Source organism: Jaminaea rosea (assembly GCF_003144245.1).
Source record: "Jaminaea rosea strain MCA 5214 unplaced genomic scaffold BDZ90scaffold_2, whole genome shotgun sequence".
Classification (NCBI taxonomy): Eukaryota; Fungi; Basidiomycota; class Exobasidiomycetes; order Microstromatales; genus Jaminaea; species Jaminaea rosea.
The window spans coordinates 1,119,223-1,136,058 of record NW_020289976.1 but is presented as its reverse complement, the minus strand read 5'-3'; the positions used below and the strand labels follow the sequence as shown (position 1 = coordinate 1,136,058).

General features: G+C 59.4%; 5 protein-coding genes and 1 non-coding gene across 6 annotated transcripts; 3 read left to right on the top strand and 3 right to left on the bottom strand.

The window, feature by feature from the left end:
* Window positions 1–218: 218 nt before the first annotated feature.
* BDZ90DRAFT_230579 (MFS general substrate transporter) lies at window positions 219–1,892 on the top strand. Its single transcript, XM_025505526.1, has 2 exons — window positions 219–1,498; window positions 1,573–1,892. Exons 1-2 carry the CDS (start codon window positions 239–241, stop codon window positions 1,861–1,863), a joined length of 1,551 nt encoding a protein of 516 aa, XP_025364339.1. The 5' UTR covers window positions 219–238; the 3' UTR covers window positions 1,864–1,892.
* An 84-nt stretch (window positions 1,893–1,976) lies between these two features.
* On the bottom strand, window positions 1,977–2,064 carry BDZ90DRAFT_t5. The gene has a single exon. It is a non-coding gene; the product is annotated as a tRNA-Ala (tRNA).
* Window positions 2,065–2,204: 140 nt separating this feature from the next.
* Window positions 2,205–8,432, bottom strand: BDZ90DRAFT_237278 (hypothetical protein). The gene is made up of 2 exons (XM_025507315.1): window positions 7,337–8,432; window positions 2,205–7,252 (listed from the first exon to the last, which is right to left on the bottom strand). The coding sequence occupies exons 1-2, from the start codon at window positions 8,103–8,105 to the stop codon at window positions 2,664–2,666; spliced, it is 5,358 nt and encodes a 1,785-aa protein (XP_025364338.1). The 5' UTR covers window positions 8,106–8,432; the 3' UTR covers window positions 2,205–2,663.
* Window positions 8,433–9,349: 917 nt separating this feature from the next.
* On the top strand, window positions 9,350–11,808 carry BDZ90DRAFT_230577 (hypothetical protein). The gene is made up of 2 exons (XM_025505525.1): window positions 9,350–10,127; window positions 10,198–11,808. The coding sequence occupies exons 1-2, from the start codon at window positions 9,807–9,809 to the stop codon at window positions 11,566–11,568; spliced, it is 1,692 nt and encodes a 563-aa protein (XP_025364337.1). The 5' UTR covers window positions 9,350–9,806; the 3' UTR covers window positions 11,569–11,808.
* Window positions 11,746–13,859, bottom strand: BDZ90DRAFT_269669 (hypothetical protein; the record flags this gene model as incomplete). Its single annotated transcript, XM_025508739.1, has 1 exon — window positions 11,746–13,859. The coding sequence occupies one exon, from the start codon at window positions 13,857–13,859 to the stop codon at window positions 12,186–12,188; it is 1,674 nt and encodes a 557-aa protein (XP_025364336.1). The 3' UTR covers window positions 11,746–12,185.
* Window positions 13,860–14,971: 1,112 nt separating this feature from the next.
* Window positions 14,972–16,374, top strand: BDZ90DRAFT_230575 (biotin synthase). Its single transcript, XM_025505524.1, has 2 exons — window positions 14,972–15,723; window positions 15,812–16,374. The coding sequence occupies exons 1-2, from the start codon at window positions 14,983–14,985 to the stop codon at window positions 16,352–16,354; spliced, it is 1,284 nt and encodes a 427-aa protein (XP_025364335.1). The 5' UTR covers window positions 14,972–14,982; the 3' UTR covers window positions 16,355–16,374.
* The last annotated feature ends 462 nt before the right edge of the window (window positions 16,375–16,836 follow it).

Here is a 16,836-nt window from a genome sequence, read left to right as displayed (position 1 = left end):
GCGCATGACGAAGTGACTACTCTAGAGGCAAGGCAGCGCAAATGCAGATGCAGCGTCGAGTCGTCTCCACTCCGGCCCCTCGTCCACTCGGTCTCGCAGTCTGCGTGTCCGCCCCGCGTCGACTGCCTTTCCGCCGGTTGCGACTCTTTGGACCCCTGGACATCGTAATCTCAGACTCACCTCTTTCCTCTCTACCCTTACCGAACGTTTCTCATCATCACACGGTCATTCACTTCCAATGCCCCTCCCTTCATCTACACAGCATGTCCTCACAACCCTCAGCATAGCCACGACAGCCCTGACAGCAGGCAGCATCTTCACCTTCCCCATCTTTGGTCCTGCCCTCACCCGCGATCTCGGACTCAGCCTAACGCAGACCAATCTATTGTGGGGAGGAGCTGTACTGGGAGAATACCTAACCGCAGCAATATGGGGCGCACTAGCTGATGCCAAGGGGCCAAGATTACTAAGCGGAGCTGCAGCCATCATGTTCTTTGTAGGGTATCAATGCATGGCGTACGCCGATGTCGTTGCGCTCGATGCTCAACGGCAGGCCATCGGCGGGCCTGAGCCAAAGATGGCAAAAGGCTCCTTTCTCGTGACCCTCATTGCTTTCACGGCTATTGGTTCGGGAGTGGCTGCAAGCTACTTCTCTGCCGTGACCGCTTCGACGCGCGTCTTTCGCAGCAGACCAGGACTCGCCATTGCTGGCCCGTTGACGCTATTCAGCCTGTCGAGCTTGTTCCTCACTTCGTTGGGGACGCAATTCTTCTCGGACGAGGCGACGGGGGATCTCGACGCTTCGGGCTTTCTCAGCTTCCTGGGTTGGCTACTGGGAGCGACGAACGCCTTCGCCACCGTCTTCATGAGTACGCCGCCTACGGAGGCTCCGGCCAGCGCTCGGCCTCACGATCGTAGCAGCTCAGAGGAGACACCCCTCCTCCACGGCGACGACACTACCGCATCACCGCAAGCCCTTATCCTGCCAGGCGTCCCCGAATCCCAAAGCATCTTCGCCTTCCTCTCTACGCCTGCAGTCTGGTCTCTCGGCCTCCTCATGGTAGTGGGCGTCGGCGGGGCGGAGATGGTTCTCTCCTCCATCGGCAATGTAGTCGTCGCGCTCCTTGGATCGCAGACGGAGGGACATGCACCAGGAATGCTGGGAATTCTCGCTCGTCCGGGCATCGGACCTGTAGCGCTGGAGATCAGGGCAAGCCAGGTCAAGCTCCTGGCCGCGGCTAATACCGTCGCCAGGCTGCTCGGTGGCATCTTGTCCGACGCCGTTGCGCCCAACCCTAGCGCCGCCACTTCATCATCATCATCATCGTCGTCGTCAGCGTCACGCAGCCGCCTGCCGCGCATCAGCCGCATCACCCTCCTTCTCGTCGCCATGCTCCTCTTGCTCGGCGCATTCACTTTCGCCTCCTTTGGGCTGGACTCCACCGATGGATTGCCAGCATTCAGTCTGCTGGTCGGACTGTCATACGGCCTGATCTTTGTAAGTGCTCCTCACTCTTCCTGCTTCTGCTTTGCGTAGCACGCTCACCTAACCGCCATTGCACTCGCCCGCAGGTCCTCGTCCCCTCAATCACAGTCTCCTCCTTCGGCACAGCCAACTTCGGGCGCAATTGGGGCCTGCTAAGCTATCTCTGCGCAGTAGGCTCCACCGCTTTCTCGCTGCTGTACGCAGCAAACTCAGATCGGGTAGCAGCAGGCGACGGCGAGCACAGACCGGGGAACGGTGCGACGTGCGTGGCAGGGCCGAGCTGCTTTCGCGCGTCATTCCAGGTCGCCATGCTTGGCATGGTCGCTTGCGTCGTTGCCATCATTCCCGTTTGGAGGAGATGGCGCAATCATCTGTAGATAGCATGCAAATAGAAGACGTTTCTGCAGATCCTGCGTGCTCTGGCCACACTGACCAGAAGGGGCGCCAAAAGAAAGCGGGGTCCGCGAGGAGTGTCGCGAACCAAAGAGGATGGAGAAACGGGGAATTGAACCCCGGGCCTCATGCAAATCTTGACGGATTTCTGCTAAGCAAGCGCTCTACCCCTGAGCTATTTCCCCATCTGGGATGATTGCCAGATGTAAACACATATAAAGCCTGTAATGCCTGTCGGCTCGACGTGACCGACCCTTCGCCTCTTGGCCGACGTCAGCCATCTCCTCAGCCCGTCAACTCGTCACGCGCGCACAACCAGCCGTCTACGAGCATTCAAGCGTCCATTGAAGAGAGTCAAAACGATCGTGTAGAGAGAGCGAGACAAAAGACATTCGCCGCCAAGTTCTGCGTCTTGAGAGAGATGAGATGGGAGTAGGGGTTGTTCGTTCAGAGGTGGGGAATGGGAGCGTCGAAGCAGCAAGGAGCGTTACTACGAGAGGAAGGATGGTAGCTTGGAGATGATGGCGCGCCGCCCCGCGCAAATGATGGTAGATATGCACATGGACAAGAAGGGGGATTGATGGTGCGAGGGAAGGAAGGGATGCTCTATGAGACAGGATAGCTAGGGGGTACGGCGTGGATCGTTGCTGCCGCCACCCCGTTTCTGTCGTTGATTCGTCGTGGGCGAGGCTTGCTTGCGTCCACGCTGGATGTCGTCGCGAAGGCTATTGCACCAGGCTGAGCCCTGCAGTCATTGATGCTGCTGCCGCCGTCGGCTAACCGTCTACAAGTTCTTGCAGATGGAGCAGTGCAGGTCGATGGTGTCGCTGAAAATGATCGGCAGCACGATCAACGCCGCAAAGACGGCAAAGCTGAACAAGAACAGGGTGGCGTAGCGTGCAACGATGCTCCTCCTCTGTCGCCTGGCGCGCAGCGAGAAGATGGGCGCGTGGATCTGCCTCGATGGTCGAAGCCAGAAGAGGGCCGTCGAGTGGAGCTTGTCGAAGTACGGGATGAGCAAGGGGATTGACAGACCAAAGAGGAGGATGTGGCAGGTGACAAAGTCGGCCGCAAAGAGAGACATCTCAATGGTCTTGACCATGAACTCTCGTGCCGGCTGAGTGAAGGCGTGGCCACCGCTGCCCATGCGCCAGACCTTGCCCGTCCAGAAGGCCTTGTTGGCCTCGTCATGCTTGAGCTCACGAGAGAGGACGAGGGCAATGAGGATCTTGAAGATGGCGCGCTGAATGGCAATGACGGCGATGATGCCGAGCACGGCGTGCGACGTCTTCCAGAGCTCGAGGAACCACAGGAACTCAAAGGCAACGACCATGCCGACGACGGAGAGAAGATGGGCAATCGCGGCCATGACCGAACCGAACTTGGAGCAGCAGCGGTTGAGAGCTGGACCGAGGAAGATCGACGTGATGAAGACGACGATGAGGATAGCCATGTTCCAGACGATGGGGCCCAAGGCGATGATCGCGATACGGCTGATGGCTCCCATGGGCGGGTCTCCAGCCTCGTGGAGCGACTTGACAAAGGCGTAGGCGACAACGAAGATGACGGCCTGGATGAAGGGGCCGAGGACCTCGGCGAAGAGGATCGTCCTCCAGCCAGCACGAGGGACGTCGCCGGCGAGCTTCTCCGAGGGGTGACCCAAGCGCTTCTTCTTGTAGCCCGTAACCTTGGTCCTCGACAAACGGCAGTAGCCGATCCACGAGTTGGCGTGCGATCGCGAGTTGCCCCTCGACATCCAGCGCAAGAACTCGCGGTAGTCGATGAAGAAGTCGGAGACGGAGAACTGGTGCGGGTTGAAGAGGAAGGGCGCAATGCAGAGGGCGAGAATGGAGATCCAGAAGTAGATGAGGTGAGGCACCCAGAGCGTCAAGGTCACGTAGAGGAGGACGAGGAGCAAGCGCATGCCCGCGTAGATGGACGGTCCAGCAAAGCGCGAGTAGAGGAGCGCAAAGCTCTGGCGAGTCGTGGCGAAACCACGTCCCGTGGCGATGTAGCGAGCTCCACCGAAGGTCAAGTTGGAGATGATGGAGTGCGAGTAGATCATAGTCGAGAAGACCTCGAAGACGGGCGAGAGCGACAGGAAGTGCTTGGAGAGTCGGATGACTGCAGAGAGGGCTCCTCGCTCCGAAAGCTCTTGCAAGAAGAGGGGTAGGAAGGCAATCATGAAAACGAGGAAGATCGAGATGATGGTACGCTTGATCCAGAGGAAGACCGGGTTCAGGTAGTAGCAGCCGCCAACACCGACGATGTACTGGCTGTTGGTGCTCTTGCACACGCGCAGCTCGGAGTTGAGCGTGCCGAGGAAGAGCATGGCAAGCATGAACAACTGCACCGACATGATGACAAGGATGTTGTTGATGTGGAAGCCCGGGTGTCCGTAGTAGAAGGTCAAGAAGCGGTCGATGGGGAGCTGCGTGCCCAGGTAGTAGTACTCGCGTGACAGCATCTGCTCTCCCATACCATTTCCGAGCTTCGTCGTGAAGTTCAAGATGGTACCGAAACCCAGATCACGTCCCTTACCACATTGGTAGTACTCGCAGTGCTTGATACGTCCACCACGGCCAAAGGCAGTCATACCGGCGTAGATGTCCTCGTTGAGATGCAGACCCTTCTGGGCCTTGGACACACCACCACGAGTCGTCATGTAGAGAGCGTTGAGGAAGTCAGGGTGACCGTAGTGCAGCTTGCCGCCAATCTGCGCGAGACCACGACCAGCCATGGTACCGAACGTTTGCTCCTTGCCGGCGGCATTGTCACCGAGGATACCGATGTTCTCTGAGAAGATGTACTCGCGAGATCCGACAATGGCGACGGGCGCCTTGGCGAACTCGGTGTGGCCTCCGCCGTAGGGGTTCTGGTTAGAGACGTTGAAGTTCTCGAATTCGCCCAGGATCGAGCGGATCTTGAGGCACTCTTCAAGGTAGTTGTCCTGGTTGGCGTCGATGAGCTGGAGATACTCGCCGCGATGGAAGATGATGGCGTGATTCTGGTTGTCCGACTTGCCATCTCCGAGAATGGGGTTACCGGGCAGCTCGACACGGAACTTGGGCCTACGCTTGCCGTTGGGGAGAATCTCAGAGTGACCATCGACCAGGGCAGAGAACCAACGAGACTCGCCACCTTCCTTGCGAGGAGCCTCCTCGTCGAGGTACGCAATTTGGAGGTCAGGGTAGGCACGCAGCAGGAACTCGGTGTTCTCGTGCTCCTCCTTGTTGAACTTGGAGTAGCGCTGCATCGAGATGACGAACTTGAACTTGCGGCGACTCATCCTCTCGAGCTCACGCTCGAGCTTCTCGGTGTTGCCGCCGAAGAGCTGAACGACCTCAGGGTTTTCGACACGGTAGAGAAGCTTGATGGCCTTGGCGTAGTTCATGAAACCAGAGACGGTGCGGTAGAGTGTCTGCGCGCGGAGCGAGGACCAGATACGGGTACGGAGCGTGTACTCTGGGGCAGCCGACTTGAAACCAATGCAGTAGAAGGGCAGATCGTCCGTCTTGGCAGTGCCCTTGGAGCCAGCCTTTTCGTCAGAGCCATTGTCACCGCCGAAGGGAGAGCTGCCCAGGCCAGAGGACTCCTCGGCGAGGATCTTCGTGTCCTTGACGAAGTTGTCCCACTCAATGGGATGCAGCTGCTTGAGGTACTCGAGAAGAGTGACACGCGTGTTCTGGTCCTCCTCGCGAATAATCTCACGGAGCGACAGCAAGATCTTTTCCGAGTAGTGAGGCGTGAGAACGGTGAAAGTCGGCATGGCGTCGATGGGCAGAGGCTCAGGCAGCGCGGTGGTGAGCGATTGGGCGAAGAAGGAAATGCGACGCTCGGCCTCGGAGCCCTTGGGGAAAAACTCGGGCTTGATGCCCTTATCCGTCTGGCTGATGAAGAAGGTAGGAGCTCGCAATGTGCGCTTGCCGCCATCGGTCGCAGGGACCTGGTGGTAGAGGAGCTTCTGGACGTGATCAATCGACAGGAGGTGTTCTCGGTACATCGAGATGATGACGGCGTTCCAGACCTGCGATACCAAGACCTTTGGCTTGTACTTGACCTCCATATCGGCCGTGGCCAGGAGCTTGGCGTAGATGCGCTTGGGCAGACGCTGGAAGATGTCACTCCAAGGCGTCCAGATCGAGAGACCCATAGAAAAGGCCCAGCCGATGGAGAAGACGGTGTTCCAGATGACGTACCACAGGAAGGTGTCGAGGAAGAACAGGCAGAGGTCCATGATCATCATCGCCGTAAGCGCAAAGGCGGGCTGGTACGAGCAGAGCTGAGTGCCAAAGTACTTGTCGCCGCATCCCTGGACTCGCATAGTGATCATGACGGCGAGAGGGTCACGGAAGGACAGCGTCAAGAAGAAGTACGACTCCGTGAGCTTGCATCCGAAGATGAGGACCCAGAGCAGAATCGACACGGCTCGGTGACTGCCCTTCAAGGGTGCGTACGAGGCCGTAAACGTCTGGTTGGCGAGGTACTTGCGCGCCTTGCCTGCGACACGGTCACCGAACATGCGGCCAGAGGGCACAAGTCCGAAGAGGGCGGTAATGCAGCCAGACAGGGCCATGTGCACGTAGGCCACGTAGTTGGCGACGTTGGATGACTTGTTGAAGGCTTGCACGTAGACGGCAGGACCGATCGTGATGGCGAGACAGACGAGGAGGAAGATACCACGCCTCATCAGATGGCTCGTGTTGTTCCATGTCGTCGGGATGTAAGAAAATTCGGCGATGGTTGCTGCAATCATGAGCAATGTTGAGACGGCTCCACCAAGCGCTGATCCAGTGAGAAGCTGCGCGAGTGACGGATTGATCTTGGTCTCGTAGACTTTGGGAGCGTTGTATGCCGTGTAGTACCAGAAGACAGAGATGTGGATGATCCAGATGCGATTGAAGTTGACGAGGAGATGAAGGAAGGATCGCTTTTCCTTGTACGTCTTGAAGAAGACGCGGTTCCAGTCAATCTTGTCCAGCTTCATGAATCGCTGATGCGCCGGTACGTCGACCAGCCTCGTCTTGTCGTTGAGCACGATGCGAGCAATGCCCTCGGGGTACCAGAAGAGCTGGTTGACGTCGTCGTAGCCGATGATACGGTCGTGATCTCGCTCCTTCTTGACGAACTTGCCGTCGACGACCTCGAAGACTTGGTCTCGCAGGAATCGATACAGCGGCTTGACGACGGCGCGAAGGTAGAGTCCTTCTGGCACGGGCTCAATGCGGTTCTGACACTCGGGAGAGCGGTAGTAGTCGTCTGCACACTTGAAGATGAAGCAGAGGCACTCTGGCACGAATCGCACTTGTCCACCTTCACCCCAGCAGAGGAGGTAGAGCGCGATCTGACGCAGACGGTCGTAGTCGTTCATGCCTGGGGACAAGCAATCAAAAGGCAGAGTCAGTCACTACATCATCCTCGTCGTCATCGTCGAAGCTGCGCGCGCTCGCCACTCACGGTTCATTGCTTCCCTCCATCTTGATGCTGCGGACTCGAGCGACTTCTGGGCAGCTCCCTGCAGCTTCTGTGCTGCGGAACCGGCACGGCCCTTGCGGTTGGCCATCGACGCAGCACGGCCAAGGCCAGGGTTCTGTGCCTTGCCAATGGCGTCGTCGAGGTCGAGCTGGGCTGCAAAGTACCATTTGCGGTAGTTGGCATGCTCTCCGCCGATGTAGTCTGCGTGCAGCGTGACGAGTGCCTGTGATGGGCTCATCCTGCTTGCTCGCGAGTCGAGAAGGATCATGAGGTGGTCGTACATGTTACGCATGTTGTCGCGCTGGAAGCCGAACTTGTTGGCAAGGTCGATGAAGATGTCCTCGATCTCCTCCTTCGAGAGCGGAATTTGGTGGTCTGCAGTCCAGGCGGGGTAAGGCTCACGTTGCCTGTAGCCTCCACCACCGCCAGCTGTGCCAGGGTAGTCGGTGTGAGGAGACGACATGCCAGAAGGTGCATAGCTGCCAGGCCCGGGACCGAAGCCCCTTGGCGGTCCTCCTGCGCCAGCAGACTCTGCGCTCTGTGCGTACTTGACGTCGTTGTAGCCTCCTTCATACGAGTCACCGTCGTAGTTCTGCGTCGGAATCAGTTCAGCGACGCTGCCTTCTGATTGGTAGGTGTCACGACGATCGCCCGGGGCGAATGAGGCATCGCTGCCACCATCTTCGTAATGGTGAGGCTGGCCGCCAAAGGGGTTGCCCCCGGGCGGGTGGTGATGATGAGACGACGCCATGTCGAGGCGCGCTTAAGATGGGAGAAGTCGAAAAAGAATGTGAGGAAGTAGAAATCGGGTGTTTGCGTGAGGAGACGAAAAAGGCAAGGCTGTGTTGAGCGGGGGGGCGGCGGCGATGCGTGTGCCGTTTGCCACGAATCCTTCGTCGCCCTGGACTGTCACTTGTCGTCCAGAAAAAAAGCGACAAGCTGTGGTCAAGACGCAGAGACGAAGAGAAAAGGGCGACGATCAACTTCGATGAGTTGAAGGGATGGTAATGGGGAAGAAAGGGGGTTTGGCAGGACGACGAGGAGGCGGCGGCGGCGGCGGCGTCGTTTGATCGAAGTCAAGTGTGATCGATGTTGGGCGCCTCTCCTCGCTGCTGCCTGCGCTCAGGGTTTCATTCGCTCTCGCTCACTCAGGAAGGGGCGCGGCAGGCGGCGGCTCAGAAGGCGGCGCCCAGCCAAGTCTGTCTGTCAGCCAAGTCAGCAGCGAGGCCAGCCAGCCAGCCAGCCAGCCATCCACGCCGAGCCAGGAGGGGGGGAGACAGAGGCGCGCCACTCTGAGACGCCGTCAGGGGCAAGCGGGCGGGCACTGCAACGCGAGTGCATTGCTTGCTTCGCTTTGCCTTGCCGGCCTCTGCTCTCGCGCCGGCAGTCAACACGACGACAACGACGACACTGCGACACCACCCAAGCACCTGCTTGCCACGCACCTCGCAGCGCGCGTCCAGCGAACGGCGGCCGCCCCTCCTCTGTCAACGACATCAAATCAAATGGAGTCGAGGGAAGCGCCCTTGGAGAAAGGTCGACGGCAGCGGCAGTAACGGCAGAACAAAGAGCTTCGATAAAATTGCAAGAAGAGAGGGGGCGATAGCCTGGCTGGCGAAGACTGAGGTGACCTTGGCGAAGGCGAGGAGGATGTCGACGAGGACCAAGTCCCAATGGGTGGTAACGTCATTGGCTATGCTTCGCCTTGGCGACGAGAATTTGTCTGACAATAGCATCGTCTGCTGTTGGGGGTCGCTGTGCCGCGGAGTCGTCAATAGCCCACTGTAATCTCATCGTCGCCGTTGCCGTCGCCGTCGTGGCTCATCTCCGTGCTTTGGCTTGCACTTGCACACGCCTCACAGCTTCTCTCGTCGCAGGCGTGGCTCGGTCGCAGGCGTGGCCCGCTCGCACCACACCTCCGTCGGCCTTCCGCGGTTGGCGTTTTGGCTTGGCAGCGGCTCTTTTGGACCCTTCTTCCTCAGCTCACTCGCCTTGCTCACTTCCCTTGGCCCGCTTTGCGCTCACTCTGCAGCAACAGGACGGTCCAAGCAGTGGCAGCCAATCAATGCCTGCCGTACTGTACGATTCGAGGATCGTAAGAGCCTAAGCCAAGTGGGATCGACGCCTTGAGCCCTGAGCAGCTTTCCGCCATCTCTGACGATTTCTGTCTCTGCCTCGCCGGACCAGGTCCGATCAAGCGTCGACAGGCGGTCAGTGTGGCCCGAGCTCACGCTCCTCTCACGCAGGTCCAATCAGCTCACGGGACAAGCTCGCACGGTCGAGACCCACTTCGTTGCACGATTCAAGGACCGTATTGAAATGCTCCGAATCGAACCGATCAAGCGACGTCCATTGTTCCTTGCCATCGTCAACATCATCACCGACGCTTGCTCTTTGCGACTCCATTCGTGTTCCCATCGTACCCAACTCACTTCTGTCCGCTCTCCCGGCCATGGCACGCAGCATCGGCCACTCGGCCATTCTGATCGCCCTCTGCCTCTCACTCCTCCTCGCCCCCCTCGTAGCAGCCATCGACCGCATCTCTGTCCGAGGCAAAAATCTCGTTCGCCCTAATGGCGAGCGCTTCTACCTCAAGGGGCTGGCGTACCAAGAGTCGGCGCCTACCCTTTCCTCAGAGGAAAACGACCAATCCGGTGGCTTTCCCGAGCCAGGCACCTTCGTCGATCCTCTGAGTCTGCCTGCCAATTGCACGAGAGATGTGGCCAATTTCAGAGATCTGGGCATCAATGCCATCCGAGTGTATTCGGTCAATGTAAGTGCGGGATGAAGAGCAAAAGGTGGACGCGTCATGCATTTTGCTCACGTCTCGCTGCCGCCCGCAGTCATCTCTCAACCATGACGAATGCATGAAGACCTTCAGCGATGCCGGCGTGTACGTCATTCTCGATCTTGGCCTGCCGCTCAACGGTAGCATCAATCGAGCGAGCCCTACGTGGGACACGGCATTGCAGACAGAGTACCTCAAGACTCTTGATGCCTTCCTTCCTTACGACAACCTCCTCGCCGTCAGCGTGGGCAATGAGGTCATCGCAAACGACGCAACGACCAGTGCGGCACCCTTCGTCAAAGCGGCGGCGAGGGACATGAAAGCCTACCTCAGGAGCAAGAACAGCGGCGTGTTAGTCACCTACAGCGGCGCAGACGCTCCAGCGGGGGCCAACGGTCGACGCAAGCTTCTGGCAGACTACCTCGCCTGCGGTACTAACGAGACGAGCATTGACTTCTACGGCCACAATTCCTACGCCTGGTGTGGCGACTCTTCTCTAGCCGACAGCGGCTACAGCACTCTCGCGAGCGACTTTGCCGACTACCCCATCCCTATGATCTTCTCCGAAGTCGGCTGTGTCCCCAGCGCTGGAGCCGACTCTCGCCCTTGGACTGAGATTAACGCCATCTTCTCACCGCCCATGACCGATTCCTTCTCTGGCGCTGTGGCGTTCCAGTATTTCCCCAAGGATCCATCCGCAGAGGGCAAAGACTACGGCTTGGTCTCCTTTGAAGGCGGTGACGTCGTCAAGAGGGCAGATTGGGCAACGCTGAAGAGCCAGTTCGCAGGTGTCAATCCCAGCACTGCGGCTTCTACTTCACGGCCTGCTCTCCCTGCCTGCAATGAGCAGGGTACTGGCGCATTCGCTGCCTCTTCTCAGCTGCCTCCCACCCCCGACGTAGCCTACTGCTCCTGCCTCGAATCCACCGCCTGGCCATGCGTTGCGCGCCCCTCGGCACGCGACAATCCCGCCATTCTTGGCCTCCTCACCAACCAAGCATGTGGCTTCCTCGGCCAGGCAGGGTCGAGCTGCTCAGCAATTACGGCCAACGGGTCCACGGGAACGTACGGCAATATCTCCTTCTGCTCGCCCGTACAGCGCCTCGACTGGGCATTCAGCAGCTACTATCAGGCGACGAATAATAACGCTCAGAGCTGCGACTTCAGTGGCAATGCCACGCTCAAGGCTAATGCGAATAGCTCGGCGGCAGGATCGAGACAGGCAGCCGCTGCGTGTGCCTCCCAGAACGCCGTCGGTGTCAAGACGCCTGCTGACCCAGACGAAGCGTCGTCGAGCAGTGATGGTGGTGGTGGAGGCTCATCGACGTCGAGCCAGGATGGCAACGGCGCTACGACCTTGCCAGCGAAGGCTGGTGGCCTCGTCACGACGACGCTCTTGGCACTGGGCCTCCTGCTTGTACTGTGAGCGTCACCGCTTCTCCTCTGACTCCCGGACATCTCGGCCGCTTCTGGACCTTATTTGCTTCTGACTTCCAATCTGTACATTCGCAATGCTGTCTGGAAAAGACGCCTCGAACTCACCCTCTTTCCTCTTGATCGAGGACAATCGTATATCCATCGCGCTAGCGTCTTCTTCGTTGCCCATCGTACGACGCCGTGCGTTCTTCCTTTTGTCAGAGTACTCCACGCTCAGACTGTTGGAGTCAACTAGAGTCTGTGATTTCGAGGGGTACTTCTTCTGGGCTGATCAGGACGGTGGCAGGAAAGAGAAAGATCACAGCCCGGCAGCGAGGGAGAGCATCTCTCGAAGACCATGATATGCCAAGAACACAGGAAGGAAAGGATGCCACGTCTAGTGTGATGACGCTGGCTCTCCAGCCTGCTCGCTGGCCAGCAGACCCTTGGCGTCGCTCGAAGCTGAAAGTTGGAATGACGAGACTGGATTTGACGTTGAGTGACTTGATAGAGGAATGTCGTCGTGGTCTGCAGGAGTCATTCTTCTCTTCTGTGCTTTGCTTGTACAGCTCGTCTTAGGCTGTGCTGCTCCTGACTGTCTTCCGCCGGTTCGTCGGAGACACCTTGCTAGTAGGACGCCTCCTTTGCAGCTTCTGCGCGACAAGTCTCTCCGTTGCCCTCCGAGGTACCTTTGATGCTCACATGGTATCCCCTGTCGGATGATGGTTGCCCTTCTCCTTGTTCTTGCTGAAACTCACCCGTCTGGCCAACCTCTAGCTGCTTGCGTGCCGCTCTGATCGCCGACTCCGCGATTGCGACACTCGTGGGAGACGAACTTGACGCGGGAGCATCGCTGAGGGTCACGGGCGCCGTTGCTGCCTTGCCCGGGCCAGAGGTGGCAGTGTTGACCCTGCACCAAGGTCGATCGGCGGGCACTGAGGCGGCTCGGCCAAGCGTGTCTTGCTGCCCGTGACCCTGAGGGCTGGTCTCACCGCTGACTTGTGTATGGCGAAGGAAGGAAGATGGCGTGCGGAGTTGCTCAGAAAGGCGCGAAAGCTGAGACGCTGCCTCGTCGACCGTGAGCAGCGTCGAAGAAGAGGTTGATGTCGAGGCGAGGTTGATGGTGGAGCGGCGAGGCGCGGTGCCGTCGACTTTAGCCGATGCTCGTCCGGCAGAGCGAGGGGTCACACTGGTTGGACTGCGGCCAAACGGAGTGATGGTGAAATTGCAATCAGGCGAGGAGGCTGCGTCCTTCGCGACCTTCTTAGAAGAGCCACTTTGGTCTGTCTCACTGGCGTCGTCGTCATCGCGCTTGCGCTTAGCCGAGCCGGATTCGTCAGCGCCCGAGACGGCTGCGGCAGTCTCTCCGTTGCTTGCGATCTCTCCATCCCTCGGGCCCTGGGCCCACGATTGCGAGGCTTCGTTGTGTTGAGTGCCTCCGCGTCGCATCTCGGAGTTCGCTGACGACGGTGGCGTGGGGTTGACCTGCCCAGCCCGTTGCTCTTGCTGCGGCACAAAGCTGCCCTCCATACGCGACTGCAGCTCCTGACCTCGGCGTTCCAGCTGTTCCACCTTGTCACGCGTCTGCTTCAGCTCCTCGCGAGTAGCGCTGAGCATCTCTGTAATGTCCTGCAGACGGCCATCGCGATCCGCTTGCCAGCAGGCCGTGGCGAGCTTCTCCTGTTCATTCTTGACCCTCTCTCGCTCCAAAGCGTCGACCCGTGCTACAAGTAGGCCCATCACCGTGAACGTCGCGCTGGCAAGAGAGCTCTGGTCGCGTACATTCTGCAGAGTCTCGAGCGATTTGATGTCCCACGCCGAATCGCCCACGCCGAGAACGCGTTCGATACTGGCGAGGCGCTGGCGATCTTCACTGAGATGAGCCATGGCCTCCCGAGCTGTGTTGCCGCAGCGGTAGTCGCAATACCTCCGGCACCAATCGCGTGACGCGGCCGCCTCGCAGCGCGTTGAGTGGATGATGCGGTCTGCTACACAGCCTACGCAGGTTTGCTGCGTATCATTTGACCTGTGCCCGGTTGGAATGGACTCGCCGTGAGGACCTCTGGGAAGGGCCGGGTCAATCTGTGGAGGGGCAGTGACGAATGACGGGGGGACAGGGTGGAAGGTGGAGGCTGCTATCGAGGCCGTGGCAGTCGCGCTCGCGTTCGAGTGGACGGTTGAGGCGGTGGCGGCGGGTTGCAAGGTTGGCTGACTGGATGCTGTCACGCCCCCAATCTCAGAGCCTCGCTGGCCATTGCGGTCAGCGAGATCTGGGCAGGCTGACGTAGCCGCGGCCGACATCTGGTGAGCGGATCGATAGCAAGGATGGGCAAGAGCGAAAGAGGGTGCGAGCGTGAAGTGTGGGCGGATCTGGTTACGGCCGACGCCATCGTGCGGCTGTCCGCAGAGCGTAGAGGAGGCGCACACGAGCAAATGCCAATTGCCAATCAAGCTGAGCCGCAGGGATACCGAGTCACTGTTCCTCGTGGAAAAAAGGGCGGCATAGTGCGGAGAGACTACGAAGTGATGACGCGGACCACGGCGGCCCGAGATCGACCCCGTCGCGGCTTCGGGAAGAAAGCGGTCAAGGTGCAATCACACGGGCTGGGCATGCGGTAGGGCAGCAAAGTGATGGCATTGCTGGGCAGCGACATCGCGTCCGGATCGCTCAGCCCACTCAAAATAGGGAACGCTCAGGGCTGCGGCGACCTCAAGTTTCGAAGCGCCCTTATCGACCTTCGTCGAGGCGCTCTTTAGCGAGCTCTAGCCATGGAGATCCTGGCGACTGTGCGTGTGCGTTACGCGACGACCTGTCGCTCATTGCCTGCTTGGCTTCGGCGAGCTGAGTTGCCTAATGACGGATACGCTTGTTCTGCCCCCCAACGCGGGCGCTTCGTTCTGCGATCACTGTTGAGCCCCCTTCTCGAGGATCGCAATGCGAGTGTCGACGATATCGAGGCGAGTGCTGTTGGCGCGAAGGACATCCCACGGGCAAGGGGCAGCATCGCGAGCATCGGCGGAGCTGCTCGGTCCATTGCCTCTCATTCGCCGCGTCGGTGTGACGAGCCCGGCAGTGGTCGTCACCATTCATCCAGGTTGAATCGCACGCTGGCTGGCCGTTCAAGCAGCTGCTGCATTGCATCGCCTATCGCGCCAGCTTTCTCTCCGGCTCTCCCCCAATTGCTCGACTGCCAGTCCGTCTTTCAAGTAGTTGCGCATGGGGGGAAAGTGCTCGCCGCCCGGGCCAACACATCGAAGCATCCCTCGCTGCTCTCTGCTGAACTGCCGCCGCCCGCCGCCTCACTGCCGGTCCCGCCCAACTCAACGCTCGCACGCCCGCCGCTGCCGCTCCAGACCCAGTGCTTCTTCTCGGTGGGCCGGTGAACTCCTTGGATTCCTCATCACCACTACCATCGATCCAGCAATGGCATCGCTCTCGACTACGGCGATGCGAGCGCCTATGGTCCTGCCGCGAACAGCAGCGCAACTGCTTCTGCGCAGCGCTGTGGCCTCCTCTTCCTCTCCAGCCTCATCGATCCGCGCTATCTCCTCATCGGCGTCCAACAAGCGTGCCCTCCCTGTCGACCCCAGCGAGCTCCCTCCCGCTGGCCCTGGTCCCGCGTCATCCCAGTCTTCGGCCTCAGCTCCTGTTACTCCTCGAGCACCCGATGGCACCACCCGCCACGACTGGACTCGCAAGGAAGTCTCAGAGATCTACAACTCTCCCCTCCTCGAGCTCGTCTTCCGAGCGGCTACGGTGCACAGGCTCGTTCACCCGAAGAACTCAGTCCAGCTCTGCACTCTCATGAACATCAAGGAGGGAGGCTGCTCCGAGGATTGTGGGTACTGCTCTCAGTCGAGCAAGTACACGACCCCTTCCACTCCCTCTAAGCTCAGTGACGTGGACGAAGTTCTGGTCGAGGCGCGAAAGGCCAAGGCAAACGGGTCGACAAGGTTCTGTATGGGGGCTGCTTGGAGAGAGGTAGGCGGTAGGAAGAGAGGATTCAACAGGATTCTGGAGATGGTCAGCGAGATCCGTGGGATGGGGATGGAGGTGTGCACCACGCTGGGCATGCTCACCAAGGAGCAGGCAGCCGCTCTGAAGAATGCGGGCTTGACGGCGTACAATCACAACCTGGACACCAGTAGGGAGTACTATGGTAAGGTGAGTGCGGGCCCAAGCCCGAATGATTGACCCCTTTGGTAGTCAATCCTGCTGACCTACTTTCCCTATCTCCTCGCGAACGCTCCAGGTCGTCACATCCCGCTCGTACGACGACCGCCTGTCCACCATCGAGAACGTTCGCCAAGCCGGCATCTCCGTCTGCTCCGGCGGAATCCTCGGACTGGGTGAAGAGCACGAGGACCGCGTAGGCCTCATTTACGAGATGTCTCGCCTCCCAGAGCACCCCGAGTCCTTCCCCGTCAACGCCCTTGTCGCTATCCCTGGCACGCCCATGGAGGGCAATGAACCCGTTGACTTCCCCACTATGCTCAGGACGGTCGCGACTGCTCGATTGGTCCTGTGCAAGTCTATCATCCGTCTGGCGGCAGGGCGTCACCTGTTCAGCGAGGGGGAGCAGGCTATGGCTTTCATGGCGGGGGCGAACGCGATCTTTACGGGTGAGAGGATGTTGACCACGCCCACCAGCAGCTGGGATCAGGACAAGGGCATGCTGGAGAGGTGGGGGCTCCGACCTATGGTCTCTTTCGAGGATGAGATCATGGCTCCTCACGCTTCGAACGGGGCCCAGCCCACTCAGAAGGAGGCAGCGGCAAAGGAGGCCCAGGTCTAAGAGAGCAGACTCATGTCGCGGCTTAGCATACTCCGTAGCTATTTCATGTCGAGCAGAGAACAATGCATTCACTCCATCTCCAAATCTTTCTACTCTTAGTCGCCGACTGAGGCGACCGCTCCGCGCCAATGACTGTGACAGGCGGCGCCGGCAGCAGCAGCAGCAGCAGCGGCGGGAAGGGCGATTCATGCTCATGCCACGCACAGCGTCGGTGGCAGCATCGACATCATCGCAGCATCCTTGCATTCGTAGCTTCACGTCGATTTGCTCCTCTCCTCGCTCGTATCAGCTATTGTTCGACTCGCCGGTAGCCCCGAGTCAATTTGGCTGAGACGCGCGCGCCTCGTGGCAGGACAAGGCAGCCAGGCCAGAGGGCGGCAGCAGAGGCGGCGCGGGCGGGGCAGAGAGGCGAGTGGTCCGACTCGCGGCTGCCATCTTTGGGCCTTTGCTCCCTCGCTCCCCATCTCTCGAATCCTCTTTGT

Bases quoted from the DNA above. Each gene is read 5' to 3' on its own strand.
- BDZ90DRAFT_230579 (XM_025505526.1), top strand. From the start codon at position 239: ATGCCCCTCCCTTCATCTACACAGCATGTCCTCACAACCCTCAGCATA. The intron at 1,499-1,572 runs GTAAGTGCTCCT...ACTCGCCCGCAG, and splicing joins TGTCATACGGCCTGATCTTT to GTCCTCGTCCCCTCAATCAC.
- BDZ90DRAFT_237278 (XM_025507315.1), bottom strand. From the start codon at position 8,105: ATGGCGTCGTCTCATCATCACCACCCGCCCGGGGGCAACCCCTTTGGC. The intron at 7,253-7,336 runs GTGAGTGGCGAG...GCTTGTCCCCAG, and splicing joins ATGGAGGGAAGCAATGAACC to GCATGAACGACTACGACCGT.
- BDZ90DRAFT_230577 (XM_025505525.1), top strand. From the start codon at position 9,807: ATGGCACGCAGCATCGGCCACTCGGCCATTCTGATCGCCCTCTGCCTC. The intron at 10,128-10,197 runs GTAAGTGCGGGA...TGCCGCCCGCAG, and splicing joins TCCGAGTGTATTCGGTCAAT to TCATCTCTCAACCATGACGA.
- BDZ90DRAFT_230575 (XM_025505524.1), top strand. From the start codon at position 14,983: ATGGCATCGCTCTCGACTACGGCGATGCGAGCGCCTATGGTCCTGCCG. The intron at 15,724-15,811 runs GTGAGTGCGGGC...CGAACGCTCCAG, and splicing joins GTAGGGAGTACTATGGTAAG to GTCGTCACATCCCGCTCGTA.